Source organism: Mustelus asterias, chromosome 11, assembly GCF_964213995.1.
Source record: "Mustelus asterias chromosome 11, sMusAst1.hap1.1, whole genome shotgun sequence".
Taxonomy (NCBI): domain Eukaryota; kingdom Metazoa; phylum Chordata; class Chondrichthyes; order Carcharhiniformes; family Triakidae; genus Mustelus; species Mustelus asterias.
In genome coordinates, this window is record NC_135811.1 from 6,114,402 (window position 1) to 6,129,869 (window position 15,468).

Consider the following 15,468-nt stretch of genomic DNA (forward strand, 5'->3'; position numbering starts at 1 on the left):
CCTCGCTGCAGCAATGAGCTTGCTCAATGACCTCAAAGTCATTGCATTCCCTGCATGTCAGAGCTGGTTTCCAAAGTTATGCCCAGGCAACTGCAAGCCACCGACCCCCCCCCCCCCCCCCGCCCCCCCGCCTCCCGCCTCACCCCCACCAAATCAACACGACCAACCCAACCAGCGATGCCAGAGCCAGCTTGGGTGCATATATATTCTCAGGGCCCACCTGTCGATCAGCGTGACTGAGAGGCAAGACCCCACCTCCCGCCCACTCCCCTCCCTGCCCACACGCTGCCCAGCCAGCCAGCAGTTATAAACCTCTCAGGAGGCACTCTGTCCCCTTGTAGCATAGGAGCCCCTTCCCCTGCGCAGATCACAAGAAAGTGCCAGCTTTCTCTCTCTCTCTCTCGTGCCACGTAGGACGGGTCAGGCATGGACGTGGATGTGGAAATCAGCTCACTGATCGACAAGGTGGAATTAAAGGAGAGCTTGGAGAGAGCGGAACAGGAGGTATTTATTATGGAATGCAAATAAACAATGGAAACTTCAGGGATTTGGATAAATACTGGGAGTGGAAAGGATTTAAATGGGGAGGTAATGGGCAGAGTGTTAGGAATGGGTTAACAGACCTTCCAACTAAATCCTAATTTGTCAACTATTCAATAGAAGTCACTGTTATGTAAAAGGGCTACAGGTGGCACTGTTTGTTGGTGGAGAATTGTGTGTGGAGTTGGATCAAAGAAATCAAGGTAGTTTATCATAGAATACCTACGGTGCATCAAGTCTGCACTGACCACAATCCCGCCCAGGCCCTATTCCCGTAACCCCACTTATTTACCCTGCTAATCCCCTGACAGTAGGGTCAATTTAGCATGGTCAATCAACCTAACCCGCATATCTTTAGACTGTGGGAGGAAACCGGAGCACTTGGAGGAAACCCACACAGACACGGGGAGAATGTGCAAACTCCACACAGACAGTGACCTGAGGCCAGAATTGAACCCGGGTCCCTGGCGCTGTGAGGCAGCAGCTAACCACTGCAGTACCGTACTGCCTATGAAGAAGCAGAACTCGTGTCTCCTTTATAGCAACCGAGACGCTCAAGAGAAGTGGGATTTATTGGATAACTCTTTCTAGTATTGACATGATGGGCTGAATTGTTTCCTTTTGTACTGTAAGACTCAGCAATACGTCTCAAATGATGAATCCATCAATGGAGGATGTGAATCTTTGATAATTAGTAGCATCTTCAGGGCTTGGAATTCTAGTTGGTGGCCTCAACGTAAGCCGATGGGTTGGAGATACTCTGGGAAAATATTATTTACTCTCTTCCCCCGCCCCCAGTTTGAGTTCTCCTGCCTAAGATATCGCAGGAGTGAGCCAGAGAAACCAACACTCCCCTCCCCACTCCCTCCTCTCCACCCCATCGTCCTGAATCAAAGTGCAGTTACCATCCACTGGAGTCTAAAAGAGAAGACTCGGAGGACAGAGACATTAGCCAATCACTAAATGTCCTTAAAGGAGTCAAAAACGTGAATCCCAAATTACATCTTGAGCTCGGCAGCAACTCCAGAAGTCGGTTTAGTCAGAGACTGAGAGCCCAGAAGGTTCCGGATCTCACAGCGTTACTCCGAGAGTGGGGCAGGAACAAAGGCAGAAAATGCTGGAAAATCTCAGCAGGTCTGACAGTATCTGTGGAGAGAGAATAGAGCCATTTTTTCGAGTCAGGATGCTGTCAGGCCTGCTGAGATTTTCCAGCATTTTCTGTTTCTGGTTCAGATTCCAGCATCTGCAGTATTTTGCTTTTATCTTCGGTGATTTAGGGAGATGGATAGTGAGGGAGCATTTGGAAAGAGATTTTGATAGGGTGGGAGATTGAGACGTGCTGGTCTCTCGGGTCAGTCAGATCCACTGCAGAGTGTCCTAATGATCCTAGATGTTTGTAGAATTTAGGATAATTACATACTTTGTGATAGCACGAGTTTATTTGCACAGGTAGTTCCATTCCATAATTGATAAGCTTGGAAACTGCTGTGTTTGTAGATCTCTCAACTTCCACTGGTAACTATTTTGATGTCAGCTGTGACTCTGTGGGGAGCACTGGTAGCGGCTAGTTTCTTTCTTCTCTCTTTTGACCAGCGCAGACACGATGGGCTGAATGGCCACTTTCTGCACTGTAACCTTTCGATGGTTCACTCTCGCCTCTGAGTCAGAAGACTGTGGATTCAAGTCTCACTCCAGAGACTTTGGTCACATAATCCAGGCTGACCCTCCCAGTGCAGTATTGAGGGAGTCCAGTTAGATGTTAAGGGAGTGGTGGTGTAGTGGTATTGTCCCTAGACTAGTAATCTAGAGACCCAGGGAAATGCTATTGGGACCTGCGTTCGAATCCCACCATGGCAGATGGTTAAATTTGAATTCAATAAAAATTTGGAATTAATGACCATGAAACCATTGTCAATTGTTGTAAAAACCCATCTGGGTCACTAATGCCCAATGGGGAAGGGAATCTGCTGTCCTTACCCGGTCTGGCCTACATGTGACTCCAGAGCCACAGCAATGTGGTTAACTTATGAATCCTGGACCAGTCAGTGATGTTCTCATCATGAAATGATTTTTACTAAAGTAAAAGATCTGATGTTACTAGTTGAATTTATCCCTCAAGCAATGTGTGTGGGAAATGTACAACCTATCATTGTCACGTTGCTGTTTGTGGGATCTTGCTGTGCAGAAATTGACTGCTGTGTTTCCGACAGTACAACAGTCACTACACTTGAAAAGCTATTTAATTGGTTGTAAAGTATTTTGGAATGTTCCAAAGCTGTGAAAAACGCTGCATAAAAATAAACCTTTTTTATAAAGCAAGGGGTTAAACATCAAAATCTTCACATGTAAGATTTGAGCAGCCTGGAGGTTTAAAGTAAAATAAAGTTTATTTATTAGTCACAAGCAGGCTTACATTAACACTGCAATGAAGTTACTGTGAAAATCCGCTAGTCGCCCCACTCCAGCGCCTGTTCGGGTACACTGAGGGAGAATTGAGCATGGCCAATGCACCCTAACCAGCACGTCTTTCATACTGTGGGAGGAAACCGGAGTACCCGGAGGAAACCCACACAGACGCGGGGAGAACATGCAGACTCCACACAGACAGTGACCCAAGCCGGGAATCGAACCTGCGTCCCTGGCGCTGTGAGGCAGCAGTGCTAACCACTGTGCCACCCCTTGCTGAAAACATTTGCCAAATATTTCACTGTGTGCTTCTAAAATGAAATCCTAAACTTGTTATTATACACATGCTTTAACACAGTCAAAATTTCAGATCAAGCCAATAAAAGACTTGCATTTATATAGTGCCTTTCACCACCATCTGACATCCCAAAGCACTTTGCAGCCACAAAATACTTTATTGAAGTGCAGTCACTGATGTGATATCAGCAAACATTGCAGTCAAATTGTGCACAGCAAGATCCCACAAGTGGTAACGTGATAATTGACTGGCTCATCTGTTATATTTGCGGGTTGACACAGAAAAGAATCTCTGCTGAAAGAGGAGTGATTGCTGAGTTTAAAAACTCCACAATGGAAAGATTGCTGTGTCCCAATAAAATGCAAAAACTGAAATGCTTTTTTCTGCCCCTATTTTTCTAGAAACCGCAGTGCGATAAGCTGGCAATCAGAGACATGGACACAGCGGATCTGGAAAAGGAGAAATACAGGGAGCTGAAAAAGAGCAGCAGATTTCAGGCAGTGAAGGTAATTGTCACTCAGTCCCACCACTGAGACACATGAAACCTCTGAAATGTGACTGTCATTGAACAAAGTCAACAAATTGGATTATGTGATAGAGTATCGCTGCAGTGTGAGTCATGTGAGACAGTATTGTAACGGTATGTCATTTCATACAGTATCGCAACAGTGTGTCAGATGATTTAAAATAGCGTTACACTGAGTCATGTGACAAATTATCGCTGCAGTGCAAGTCATGTGATACAAAATATTGCTGGTGTGTCATGTGACAAAGTATGGCTGCAGTGAGTCATGTGATACAGTGAGTCATGTGACACAATGGGTGGGATTTTCTGCCTACGCTCGCCCCAAGACCGGAAAATCCTGCCCGAGGTCAACAGACCTTTATATGGTCCTGTCCCGCTCGCTATGATTCCCGTGGAGGGCAAGACGGGAAAACTCTGCCCAATGTCACTGCAGTGAGTCACGTGACACAGTGTCGCTGCAGTGAGTCACGTGACACAGTGTCGCTGCAGTGATTCACGTGACCCAGTGTCGCTGCAGTGAGTCACGTGACCCAGTGTCGCTGCAGTGATTCACGTGACCCAGTGTCGCTGCAGTGAGTCACGTGACCCAGTGTCGCTGCAGTGAGTCACGTGACCCAGTGTCGCTGCAGTGAGTCACGTGACACAGTGTCGCTGCAGTGAGTCACGTGACCCAGTGTCGCTGCAGTGAGTCACGTGACACAGTGTCGCTGCAGTGAGTCACGTGACACAGTGTCGCTGCAGTGAGTCACGTGACCCAGTGTCGCTGCAGTGAGTCACGTGACCCAGTGTCGCTGCAGTGAGTCACGTGACCCAGTGTCGCTGCAGTGAGTCACGTGACACAGTGTCGCTGCAGTGAGTCACGTGACCCAGTGTCGCTGCAGTGAGTCACGTGACCCAGTGTCGCTGTAGTGAGTCACATGACACAGTGTCGCTGCAGTGAGTCAGGTGACCCAGTGTCGCTGCAGTGAGTCAGGTGACCCAGTGTCGCTGCAGTGAGTCACGTGACACAGTCGCTGCAGTGAGTCACGTGACACAGTGTCACTGCAGTGAGTCACGTGACATAATCGCTGCAGTGAGTCACGTGACACAGTGTCACTGCAGTGAATCATGGGTATCCTCACAGTTTGGGACTGTCGGAAGCGAGCAATGAATGATCGGATACAGTGGGTGTAGACACGATAGGAAAACACCTCCCACACACAATGCCCTGTATCACTAATGGAGACCAACCAGTAACCATGGAAACGGTAGTCAGGCCACAATGAAATTTCTTCCCCACAATCAGTCGGAATGTAGTCTGAAATATGTGGCAGCTTTATTCAGCAGCTGTTTTAAACACTGATTCGCTTACTGACCTTTGGGTTTATTTCACTACCAGTAACACTTGCACCTGCTGTGTCCAACTCTGGATCCCCATCCAGTGGTGGAAAACACCGAGTGCTGCGGGGTTTTACACACCAGAACCTGCCCCCACCACCACCCCCCCCGGCCCACTGAACTGAAGGCACAAAACTCTGCTAAACCCATTGACGGGGACTCACTGTTCCCTGCTCTAAATCACTGTGAAGGTGGCCTCCTCTGTGCTAAACAATGCAACGTAATCACTCTGAGAGCGAGTGGTGTGGACAATGGAAAACTGATGCCCTTCTGAGATTGGGATCAACTAGTTTGGGCAGAGCAGAGAGGATTCATCCTTCACCTCACCTTGATGGGACGGTGGAAGGTGGGTGATTGGGGTGTTGGGGAGGGGCCAGAGTGGGAAAGAGATCCAATAGCTACCAAACCTTAAAGAGGGGAGGAGGGGGTGGGTGCCTGACTTCAGAAGAGGACCTCTGATGGAGGCACCTCCCTCCCTCCCTCTCCACCCAGCCCAAACCCATTCATTTGAGAGCTTCCCTCTGCCCGGGAAACCCTCCTGAAATTCAAGGCCTATAATTGGCCACTTAAGGGCCTCAATTAGGGCAAGGGTGGATGTCCTGTCCGAGGCCTTGCCCGCCCCAACATACAACACAATGCAGAGGGAATCCCGTTCTGGCAATTGCCCGCTCCCCTCCCCCATGCATCTAAAAAGCTCGCTAGCAGGGGAGCAGGAAATTCAGGCCCTGGACTTTCAATAGGAATATCAGAGTAGGAGTTACAGTGTGCGGTATGGGTGATCTTCTACTTTCCCACTCTGTCTCATAATTCCCTGAGTGCCCAATATTCTTTTGATCTTTGTCTTGAGTATACTCAATGACTGAACATCCTCAGCTCACCGGGAGAGGAAATTCCAAAGACTTACAACCCTCTGAGGGTCTCCTCATTTCAGTTCAAAATGGCCGACTCCTAATCCTGAGGCGGCTCTGCCTTCCTCAAGGGAATAAAATTAAGAGAGTGAAACCTTCTCACTTTGGCAAATGGAACGAAACTGGGCAGATGCTAGGATGAGACGGCAAGTTCCGAAGAGATTTGCGTTTTGTCATGTATGACAAATCGCCGCGTGTGGCCTTAAATAAGTTCATTGTGAGGGCAGTGGGGATGGACAGTGATGGATTAGTGCTGGAAATCTCAGCTGTCACCACAGCCTCACGATGAATTATTTGCCCAAAGTGAAGTTTACGAGGCTGCACTGTTTTGAACATCCCCCAGGGGCAGGGGTGACTAATCCTCGCTTCTGTCACTATTTTTTTCTATCGTGGAGGTCAGAGCAGGAGATTGGGGTTATAATAAGAACATAAGAGCATAAGAAATAGGAGCAGGAGTAGGCCATCTAGCCCCTCGAGCCTGCCCCGCCATTCAAGAAGATCATGGCTGATCTGAAGTGGATCAGTTCCACTTACCCGCCTGATCCCTATAACCCCTAATTCCCTTACCGATCAGGAATCCATCTATCCGTGATTTAAACACATTCAACGAGGTAGCCTCCACCACTTCAGTGGGCAGAGAATTCCAGAGATTCACCACCCTCTGAGAGAAGAAGTTCCTCCTCAACTCTGTCCTAAACTGACCCCCCTTTATTAACTCCAGGAGCAGGATTTTACAGCCTCTCTCGGGCGAGAACGGAAATTCCTGCCAGAGATCAATGGAGATTCCCGTTGATGGACCCTTTCCCGCGCCGGTTCCGTGGCGGGCAAAGCGATAGAGTTCTGGCCCAGGTGTCGCTGTGAAGGAAAAGTTCTTTCATTGCACAAAATGAAAATAAACAATAACCAGGAGCCTGTGGTGAACCGGGGCTAAGGGGTTAATGGACCCTCTCAGGGTCTTGCTTTATACAGGGCTCGGTATACCAGCTCCACCTGGTTGGCTAATTACCAATCCTCAGGGAGCTCGTATTCAACAAGCCTAACGGGAGGTCAATTAGTGATTCCCCATGCAGATCATGGGGGAATATCACAGGGGTATATTTCGTTTCTTGGCTGTGGTTTTAGATCTGAATGCATTTTTAAAATACATTTACGGGATGCGGGTGTTGCTGGCTGGGCCAGCATTCATTGTCCATCCCTAATTGCTCTTGAGAAGATAGTGGGTGAGCTGCCTTTTTGAACCGCTGCAGTCGCTGAGGTGTAGGTACACCCACAGTGCTGTTAGGGAGGGAATTTCAGAATTTTGACTCAGTGACAGTGAAAGAACAGCGATATATTTCCAAGTAAGGATGGTGAGTCATTTGGAGGGAAACCTCCAGAGGGTGGTGTTCCCAGGTATCTGCTGCCCTTGTCCTTCTAGGTGGTAGTGGTCATGGGTTTGCAAGGTGCTGCCTAAGGAACCTTGGTGAATTCCTGCAGGGCATCTTGTGGTTGGTACACACTGCTGCTACTGTTCGTCTGTGGTGGAGGGAGTGGATGTTTGTGGATGAGGTGCCAATCAAGCAGCTGCTTTGTCCTGGATGGTGTCGAGCTTCTTGAGTGTTGTTGGAGCTGCATCCATCCAGGCAAGTGGGGAGTATTCCATCACACTCCTGACTTGTGCCTTGTAGATGGTGGATAGGCTTTGGGGAATCAGGAGGTGAGTTACTTGCAGCAGGATTCCTAGCCTCTGACTTGTTCTTGTCGCCACAATATTTATGTGGCAAGTCCAGCTCAGTTTCTGGTCAATGAGAACCCCCAGGATGTTGATAGTGGGGATTCAGTGATGATAATGCCATTGAATGTTTAGGGGCAATCATTAGATTCCCTCTTATTGGAGATGGTCATTGCCTGGCACTTGTGTGGCACAAGTGTTACTTTTCACTTGTCAGCTCAAGCCTGGATATTGTCCAGGTCTTGCTGCATTTGGACATGGACTGCTTCAGTATCTGGGATAACGTGAATGGTGCTGAACATTGTGCAGTCATCGGCGAACATCCCCACTTCTGATCTTATGATGAAAGGAAGGTAATTGATGAAGCAGCTGAAGATGGTTGGGCCTCAGACACTAACCCTGACAAACCCCTGCAGTAAGGTCCTGGAGCTGAGATAATTGGCCTCCAACCACCTCAACCATCTTCCTTTGTGCCAGGTATGATTCCAACCAGTGGAGAGTTTTCCCCCTGATTCCCATTGACCTCACTCCTTGATGCCACACTTGGTCAAATGCTGCTTTGATGTCAAGGGCTGTTACTCTCATCTCACCCCTGGAGTTCAGCTCTTTCGTCGATGTTTGAACCAAGGCTGTAATGCGGTCAGGAGCTGAGTGACCCTGGCGACACCCAAACTGGGCGTCACTGAGCAGGTTATTGCTGCGTAAGTGGCACTTGATAATGTTGTTAATGAACACTTCCATCACTTTACTGATGATCGAGAGTTAACTGATTGGGCAGTAATTGGTCAGGTTGGATTTGTCCTGCTTTTTGTGTACAGTTCATACCTGGGCAATTTTCCATATTGCCGGATAGATGTCAGTGTTGTAACTGTACTGGAACAGCTTGGGTAGGGGGCACGGCAAGTTCTGGAGCACACGTCTTCAGTACTACTGCTGGAATATTGTCAGGGCCCATTGCCTTTGCAGTATCCAATGTCTTCAGCCATTTTTGATACCACAAGGAGTGAATCAAATTGGCTGAAGTCTGGCATCTGTGATTCTGGGCACCTCCGGAGGAGGCCCAGAGATGGATCATTCACTCGGCACTTCTGGCTGAAGATTGCTGCGAATGCTTCAGCTTTATATTTTGTACAGATGTGCTGGGCTTCTCCATCATTGAGGATGGGGATATTTGTGGAGCCTCCTCCCCCAGTGAGTTGTTTAATTATCCACCACCATTCACGACTGGATGTGGCAGGACTACAGAGCTTAGATCTGATCCAGTAGTTGAGGGATTGCTTAGCTCTGTCTATTACTTGCTGCTTATGCTGTTTGGCACACAAGTAGCCCTGTGTTGTACCTTCACTAGGTTGAATCTCATTTTTAGGTATGCCTGGTGCTGCTCCTGGCATGTCCTCCTGCACTCTCCATTGAATCAGGGTTCATCTCCTGACTTGGTGGTAAGGGTAGAGTGGGGGATATGGGGTTAAATATAAAGTAAAGCTCCCTCTACACTGTCCCTCATCAAACACTCCCAGGACAGGTAGTGCACAGGGTTAGATACAGAGTAAAGCTCCCTCTACACTGTCCCCATCAAACACTCCCAGGACAGGTACAGCACGGGGATAGATACAGAGTAAAGCTCCCTCTACACTGTCCCCATCAAACACTCCCAGGACAGGTACAGCACGGGGATAGATACAGAGTAAAGCTCCCTCTACACTGTCCCCATCAAACACTCCCAGGACAGATACAGCACGGGGTTTGATACAGAGTAAAGCTCCCTCTACGCTGTCCCTCATCAAACACTCCAGGACAGGTACAGCACAGAGTTAGATACAGAGTAAAGCTCCCTCTACACTGTTCCATCAAACTCTCCCAGGACAGGTACAGCACGGGGTTAGATACAGAGTAAAGCTCCCTCTGCACTGTCCCCATCAAACATTATCCAAATTCTTTCTCCTTTTGTTCATTCTCATTTCCCTTGTAATCTCTCTCTCTCTCTCTCTCTCTCTCCAGACCTCTCTGCCACTTTCCTTCATACATACAGTTCACGTCCCAGCTTCCTTATCTTCCCAGCCAGTGGGAAAGTTTATTCCCCTGTCAAAACTGGCAGCCAGAAAGAATGGCCGAGTCAGAATGACCTTTCTTCTGCTGTTCCTGTTGTAGAGTGAAGAACGAGTGAGGAAGACTTCACGGGATCTGCGTCAAGAAATAATCGATATGGGAGGCATCGAGAATTTGATTCAGCTCCGAAAGAAAAGGAAGAACAGGAAAAAGGTTCCACCTCCTGAACCAGAGAAGGAACCAGAAGAAATAGTAAGTGTATCGTTTAAAAAATAGATACAAGGCCAGATATACACATTGTGACATCAGTGGGTGAACAATTTACGCTTTCTTCGACATTCTCTCAATTTATTCACACAAGGTGAGTTACTGCTCACAGTGGGATAGGATTAGGGTGATACATAACCTTTTCACCCCCTTGTTAGTCAAGAATCTATCTCACTCTGCCTTAAACATATCCAACGGCACTGCTTCCACAGCCTTTTCATAGAATCCCTACAACACAGAAAGAGGCCCATCGAGTCTGTACCAACAACAATCCCACCCAGGCCCTAGTCCCGCAACCCCACATATTTACCCCGCTAATCCCTCTAACCTACGCATCCCGGGACATTAAGGGGCAATTTAGCATGGCCAATGCATCTAACCTGCACATCTTTGAAGATTCTTTTGAGTTCCAGAGACTCAAAAGCCGCTGAGAGAAAAGATTTCTCATCTCGGTCCTAAAAGGACAACTCCTCCTTTTAAACAGTGACCCTAGATCTAGATTCTCCACAAGGAAACATCCTCTTCACATCCACCCTGTCAATAACCCTCAGGATCTTCTTACGTGTTTCAATCAAGTCAGCTCTTACTCTTCCAAACCCGAGCGTTATAAACCTAACTCGTCCAACCCTTCCCCATAAGACAACCCACCCATTCCAGGTGTTAGTCCAATAAATCTTCTCTGAGCTGTTTCCAATGCATTTACATCTTTTCCCAAAGAAAGTGATCAATACTGCATACATCTTGGTTCTATCAACATGTTGAGTGCTGAGAATCCCAGTGATGTGGCTGCTTTTTGCAAGAGAGAGCTTTGTCTAAGAGAGATTCTGATGCTGAGATTCTGTCTGAGAGATTCTGATGGTGAGATTCTGACTGAGAGATTTTCTGATGGTGAGATTCTCCCTGAGAGAGATTCTGATGGTGAGATTCTGACTGAGAGATTTTCTGATGGTGAGATTCTCCCTGAGAGAGATTCTGATGGTGAGATTCTGACTGAGAGAGATTCCGATGGTGAGATTCTGACTGAAAAAATTTGATGGTCAGATACTTTGAGAATAATTATCTTTTCCAGACTGGTCCTGTTGAAGTTCCGTTGTTTCTAAGTGCTGCGGTGCAGGGAAAAATGAAAATTATCGAGAAGTACCTGGCAGATGGAGGCTCCTCTGATGCCTGCGATGAGGTCAGTGCAGGATTTTAGCTTGTTTTCCTGTGATTATCATCTCCTGTATTTGTTTTAATCCTATTTTCCCACCAGTGTAGCTCCATCTATTCCTGGCCACCACTCAGTATCAGTCCGACATAGTCTCAGTGTATCTGTGCAATACCTTCTGCTTACCATTGCCAGCTGGTCAAAAACAACAACAACATTCAATAGCACCTTCAACACAGTGAAACATCTCAAGGCACTTCACAGCATCCTTAAAAGGCTAAATATGATTGACCAAGATTAGGAGATATTAGAACAGAGGACCAAAAACTTGGTCGAAGAGGGAGGTTTAAAGAAGAACCTTAAAGGCTGGCGGTGAAGGGAGGGGGTGGGGGTGGAAGTGCGGGGTGGGGGATTGGGGTGGTGGGGTGGTGAGGGGGAGGGGGTGGCTAGATATAGAGGCTGAGAGGCTTAGGGAGGGAATTCCGAAAGTTTAGAATCCTAAGCAGTGAAAGTGATGGCCGTCAGTGGTGGAGCGATGAGAATTGGTTAATGTGTGATAGGCTGAAATTGGAGGAGTGCAGAGATCTCAGAAGATTGTAGAGTTGGAGGAGATTACAGGGATAGGGAGCTTTGAGGCTTTGTATAGCGTAGAGGTGTTGAGTAACAGCAGAGTCATTCAGGTGGGGATGTCCCTTTGGCACAACAATATGCTGCATTTGTGTAGCATCGAATAACCGAACAAAACCACCCTGAGAAGCTTCACAGGATCGTAGGCCGAGATTTTCCGCCCACACCACACCCCGTGGCGGGTTTTCCCATGGTGTATGCGATGGTGTATTGGCCATCAGTGGGATCTTCTGGTCTCACCGAAGTCTAGGGCTTTTGCATGGCTTGACCACACCGTCGCTGTGGATCCCGCCAGTGGAGGGGAGGGGGTGGGGGGGTGAGGGGGTAGGGGGAGCGATTTTGGCAGGACCAGAAGATTCTTCTGGTAATAAAAAAAGATGGAGTTCAGGACATCTCAAAACGCTTCATGACCAATGAAATGCCTTTTGAAGTGTAGTCACTGTTGTGACTACAGTGATGCAGGAAACACAGCAGCCACAGGGGGGCACGGTGGCACAGTGGTTAGCACTGCTGCCTCACAGCGCCAGGGACCTGGGTTCGATTCCCGGCTTGAGTCACTGTCTGTGTGGAGTTTGCACATTGCACAGTGAAATGATGTGTAGGTTAGGTGGATTGGCTGTTCTAAATTGTCCCTTAGTGTCCCCAGATGTGTAGGTTAGAGGGATTAGCCATGGTAAGTGTTTGGGATTACGGGGATAGGGGCGGGGAGAGGACCTGGGTAAGATACGCTGTCAGAGAGTCGGTGCAGACTCGATGGGCCAAATGGCCTCCTTCTGCACTGTAGGGATTCTATGATTCTATAATTTGCACACAGCAAGATCCCACAAGAAGATAACCTGTTATTTTAGTGCTGCTAGTTGAGGAATAATGATTGGCCAGAATATTGGGAAAAACTCCCCTGCTCTACTTAAAAATGGTGTCATTGAGGGGATTGGGTAGAGCATGCTGGGGGCAGGATGGGTGTGTGGTGGAGTGCGCGCTGTGTGAGTGGGTTCAGTGAGGGAGGCGCAGCTAATGCAGGTTAACACCAGAAAAGAGTTGAACTGAAAAGCTGACTCTATTGTCATCGAAACCCAACTGCCTCACTAATAACCTTCAATAAAGTGAACTTGTTGATCATATTTGCCCCATGGCAATGTGTGATTGCAGCTCCTCACTGCATGATCAACCTGTAGTGTCTTTGAATGGGCCACACACTCCACTTCATCATAACATCAATCTCTACACAGGGGACAATGAGGAATGGTTAGAAATGCAGCCAGGTCCCTGTTAATCGCACCCTGGGATCAAATAATAAAATGGACAGGAACAATTTGCTTTGAAATTGGTTATATTCTGGTGTGCTTTGGACCTCTACAACAGGAGGAACTAATTGGACTGAATGTCCCGTCTCAGTGTTCTGGCCTGACTGTTTCTCTTTCATGTATTTTGCTCCATAGTTTAAGCGGACAGCTTTACACAGAGCCTCTCTAGAAGGTCACGCTGACATTGTGAACAAACTCCTGGAAGGAGGAGCAAATGTTGACTTCAGGGACAGGGTGAGTGTTCCATCCCTCAACTTTGCTTCCATCCCACCTGGAAAGGGGGACCTGCATTTAGAACATAGAACATCCAAAATCCTCTTACACCCAGTGAAGTAATTTTATGGAGTGCAGTCGCTGTTGTAATGCAGGGAAATGGGGCAGCCAATCTGTGCACAGCAAGATCCCACAATCATCAATGTAGTAAGAGCATATGACATAGGAGCAGAATTAGACCATTCAGCCCATCGGGTCTGCTCCGCCATTCAATCATGGCTGATATGATTCTCATCCCCATTCTCCTGCCTTTTCCCCATAACCCCTGATCCCCTTATTAATCAAGAACCTATCTATTTCTGTCTTAAAGACACTCAATGACCCGGCCTTCACAGCCTTCTGTGGCAATGAGTTCCACAGATTCATCACTCTCTGGCTGAAGAAATTTCTCCTCATCTTAGTTTTAAAGGAGCGTCCCTTCACTCTGAGGTTGTGCCCTCGAGTTCTAGTCTCTCCCACTAGTGGAAACATTTTCGCAATGTCCACTCCATCCAGGCCTCTCAGTATTCTGTAAGTTTCAATTATATCCCCCCTCATTCTTCTAAAATCCATTGAGAATAGACCCAGACTCCTCAACCACTCCTCATATGACATATTACCAGATAATCTATTTTTGTGATGTTGATTGAGGGATGACATGGTGGCACAGTGGTTAGCACTATTGCCTCACAGCACCAGGGACCCGGGTTCTATTCCAGCCTCAGGTGACTGTCTGTGTGGAGTCTACACGTTCTCCCCGTGTCTGCGTGGGTTTCCTCCGGGTGCTCCGGTTTTCCTCCCACACTCCAAAGATGTGCGGGTTAGGTGGATTGGCTGTGCTAAATTGCCCCTTAGTTTCAGGGGAATTAGCAGGGTAAATGCATGGGGTTATGGGGATAGAGCCTGGGTGGGATTGTGGTTGGTATGGTCTCGATGGGCTGAGTTGTCTCTTCCTGCACTGTAGGGATTCTATGAAATGCTTCTTTTCTATGAGATAAACATTGACCAAGACACCAGGGGGATCTCCCCCGCTCGCCTTCAAAATAGTGACGTTGGAATCTTTTATGTCCACTTGAGAGGACACACAAGTGGCAGGATTTTCCCCACGGGTATGTGGAGGAGATGGCTTGCTATTGGCCGCAGTTTAATATCTTATCTGAAACACAGTACCTCTGACAGTGCAGCTCTCCCTCAACACTGCCCTGGGAGTGTCAGCCTGGATTATGTGCTCAGGTCTCTGGGTTTGGACCAGGGAAGCTGTGACTCATGCTACTGATCATAGAATCCCTATAGAATCTCTATAGTGCAGAAGCAAACCATTCGGCCCATCGGGTCTGCACCAACTCTCCGACAGAGGATCTAACCCAGACTCACCTCCCCCCAACCCTGGAACCCCACTCATTTACTCCTCTAATCCCCTTAACCTAGGAGATTAAGGGGCAATCTAGCATGGCCAATCCACCTAACCTGCACATCTTTGAACTGTGGGAGGAAACCGGAGCACCCGGAGGAAACCCACGCAGACACGGGGAGAATGTGCAAACTCCACACAGACAGTCACCCAAGGCTGGGATTGAACCCGGGTCCCTGGTGCTGTGAGGCAGCAGTGCTAACCACTGTTCCACCGTGCTGCCGCAACAAGACTTCATGAAGGATCTCCAAGAACTTGCAACCTATGGCTATAAAGTTAGTCATTGACTATTGGCACGTTGTGTATGTGTCTGTCAGACCTGAGTGAGGGACAATGGTTAGCACCACTCCTGAGTTAGGTCTTGTATTCACTCAATGTTAACAAATGCACATCCTCTTTCCAGGAGAGATACCTGCAGAGCCCCAGTCACACTTTTATCCAGTTCTGTAATTATCCACTAACAGCTCAGCAGAATTAGGGTGCCTTGCTAAATCACGTTTTTCACCTGGGTTGGTAATATTAGCTTAGACTTAGTTATCCTTCAATCAGAGAAGATTAAGGGAAGATCTAATGGGGGTGTTCAAAATCATGAAGGCTGATTCTGGGGATGGCGGGACTGATGTATGAGGAGGGATTGACTAGCTTAAG

At 47.9% G+C, this 15,468-nt stretch overlaps 1 protein-coding gene across 3 annotated transcripts in view; it reads left to right on the top strand.

The window, feature by feature from the left end:
- Positions 1-276: 276 nt before the first annotated feature.
- The window catches only part of LOC144500349 (uncharacterized), a 30,536-nt gene continuing 15,344 nt past the window's right edge, over positions 277-15,468 (top strand). The window contains exons 1-5 of one of the 3 annotated variants that reach the window (XM_078223103.1): positions 277-504; positions 3,646-3,750; positions 9,915-10,064; positions 11,149-11,256; positions 13,293-13,391. In XM_078223103.1, coding sequence (XP_078079229.1) covers positions 427-504; positions 3,646-3,750; positions 9,915-10,064; positions 11,149-11,256; positions 13,293-13,391 — 540 coding nt within the window. In that variant the 5' untranslated portion in view covers positions 277-426. The remainder of the gene's footprint in view (positions 505-3,645; positions 3,751-9,914; positions 10,065-11,148; positions 11,257-13,292; positions 13,392-15,468) is intronic. The other 2 variants (XM_078223104.1, XM_078223102.1) reach the window with 2 other exon arrangements.